At 39.6% G+C, this 1,103-nt stretch overlaps 1 protein-coding gene across 1 annotated transcript in view; it reads right to left on the bottom strand.

Moving 5' to 3' along the window:
* Positions 1 to 447: 447 nt before the first annotated feature.
* LOC130588078 (sporozoite surface protein 2-like) overlaps positions 448 to 1,103 on the bottom strand; it is a gene marked incomplete at its 5' end in the record, with an annotated part of 5,666 nt that continues 5,010 nt past the window's right edge. The window contains 2 exons of the mRNA XM_057389033.1: positions 448 to 823; positions 1,017 to 1,100. Of these exons, the coding sequence (XP_057245016.1) occupies positions 651 to 823; positions 1,017 to 1,100 (257 nt within the window). The remainder of the gene's footprint in view (positions 824 to 1,016; positions 1,101 to 1,103) is intronic.

Below are 1,103 nucleotides of genomic sequence, written 5' to 3'. Positions count from 1 at the left end.
TAAATGACAAAAAAACATTGTAATTCACATTTTCTTTATTTTAGGGGGTTTATTTTACCCTTGGGGAACAGGAAAGGATCCCAGGGGTGACGTGGCAGAGCTCTGTAAAACCCTGAGGAACCCCCAGGATTTGAGCACTCCCACGTCCAACATCCTCACATTGGAAGACTTCACAGAATCATCAAATCAYRGAATAATTTGGGTTGGATTTCTGTTTTTTGATTATTTTTTTAACCCTTTGGACATCAGGCTGTTTCCCAGCTTGGTTAAACCCAGCTGGAAGTCCAGGCTTGGGGCCAAGGGGAGAAAACCCCAAATCCCAGTTGGTTTGTAGCACCTGGGATTCCCTCATCCATCCCATGGTCATAGAGGAGGTGAAAWAAAGCAAAATATGAATATCTGCATTCCCTGGCCCCTCATTGCTGAAGGGCTTGATGAGCTCTGTTTGCAGCAGGGGTTAATTAATTAATAAATTAATTAATTCCCCTCAGGGTCCCAGCTGAATCAATCCATGGATCAGTTCCAGGAGCACCAATCCCATCTCCTCCTCCTGCTGGGTGATAAAACCAGCCCCAACTTTTGGGGAAAAATCAGCTTTTTGTCCTTGAAAACTTTAACACAAATATAAAAAAACTGCATTTCCTGCATTGCTATACATCTGTCTCCTTCCCACGCTGAAACATTTTCTCACTTATTGCAAAGTTTTTGTCTCCTGGTCTTTCCTCTGGGATTTCCAGGTTTTTCTCTGGGGTTTCCAGGTTCTTCTTCGTGGYTTCCACATATCCTTCTGTGACGTATTGCAGGTTGGATTTGGGATTGGCAGCTAAAAAAACAACATATATTTATAATTATTTTAAAATTATTTTACTTATTATTTGTCACTTATTATTTATTGCTATTTATTTATTATCATTTATAATTTATTATTATTTATTACTTGTCTGCCACCTGTTCTGGCTGTGGTCAGCAGCCATTAATGAAACCAAAAATTATTTATTTTAATTGAAGTTTTTTACCCTGTCCATTCTTCTCGTGGCCTGGACTGTCTTCGTTTGATCTGGATTTATAACTCTCCAGYGTCTGCTCCGAAACATCATTTTCTG

Source organism: Malurus melanocephalus, unplaced genomic scaffold (assembly GCF_030028575.1).
Source record: "Malurus melanocephalus ecotype Western Australia unplaced genomic scaffold, MMel_1.1 scaffold_3271, whole genome shotgun sequence".
Classification (NCBI taxonomy): Eukaryota; Metazoa; Chordata; class Aves; order Passeriformes; family Maluridae; genus Malurus; species Malurus melanocephalus.
This window is presented reverse-complemented; position numbering and strand designations above follow the sequence as displayed.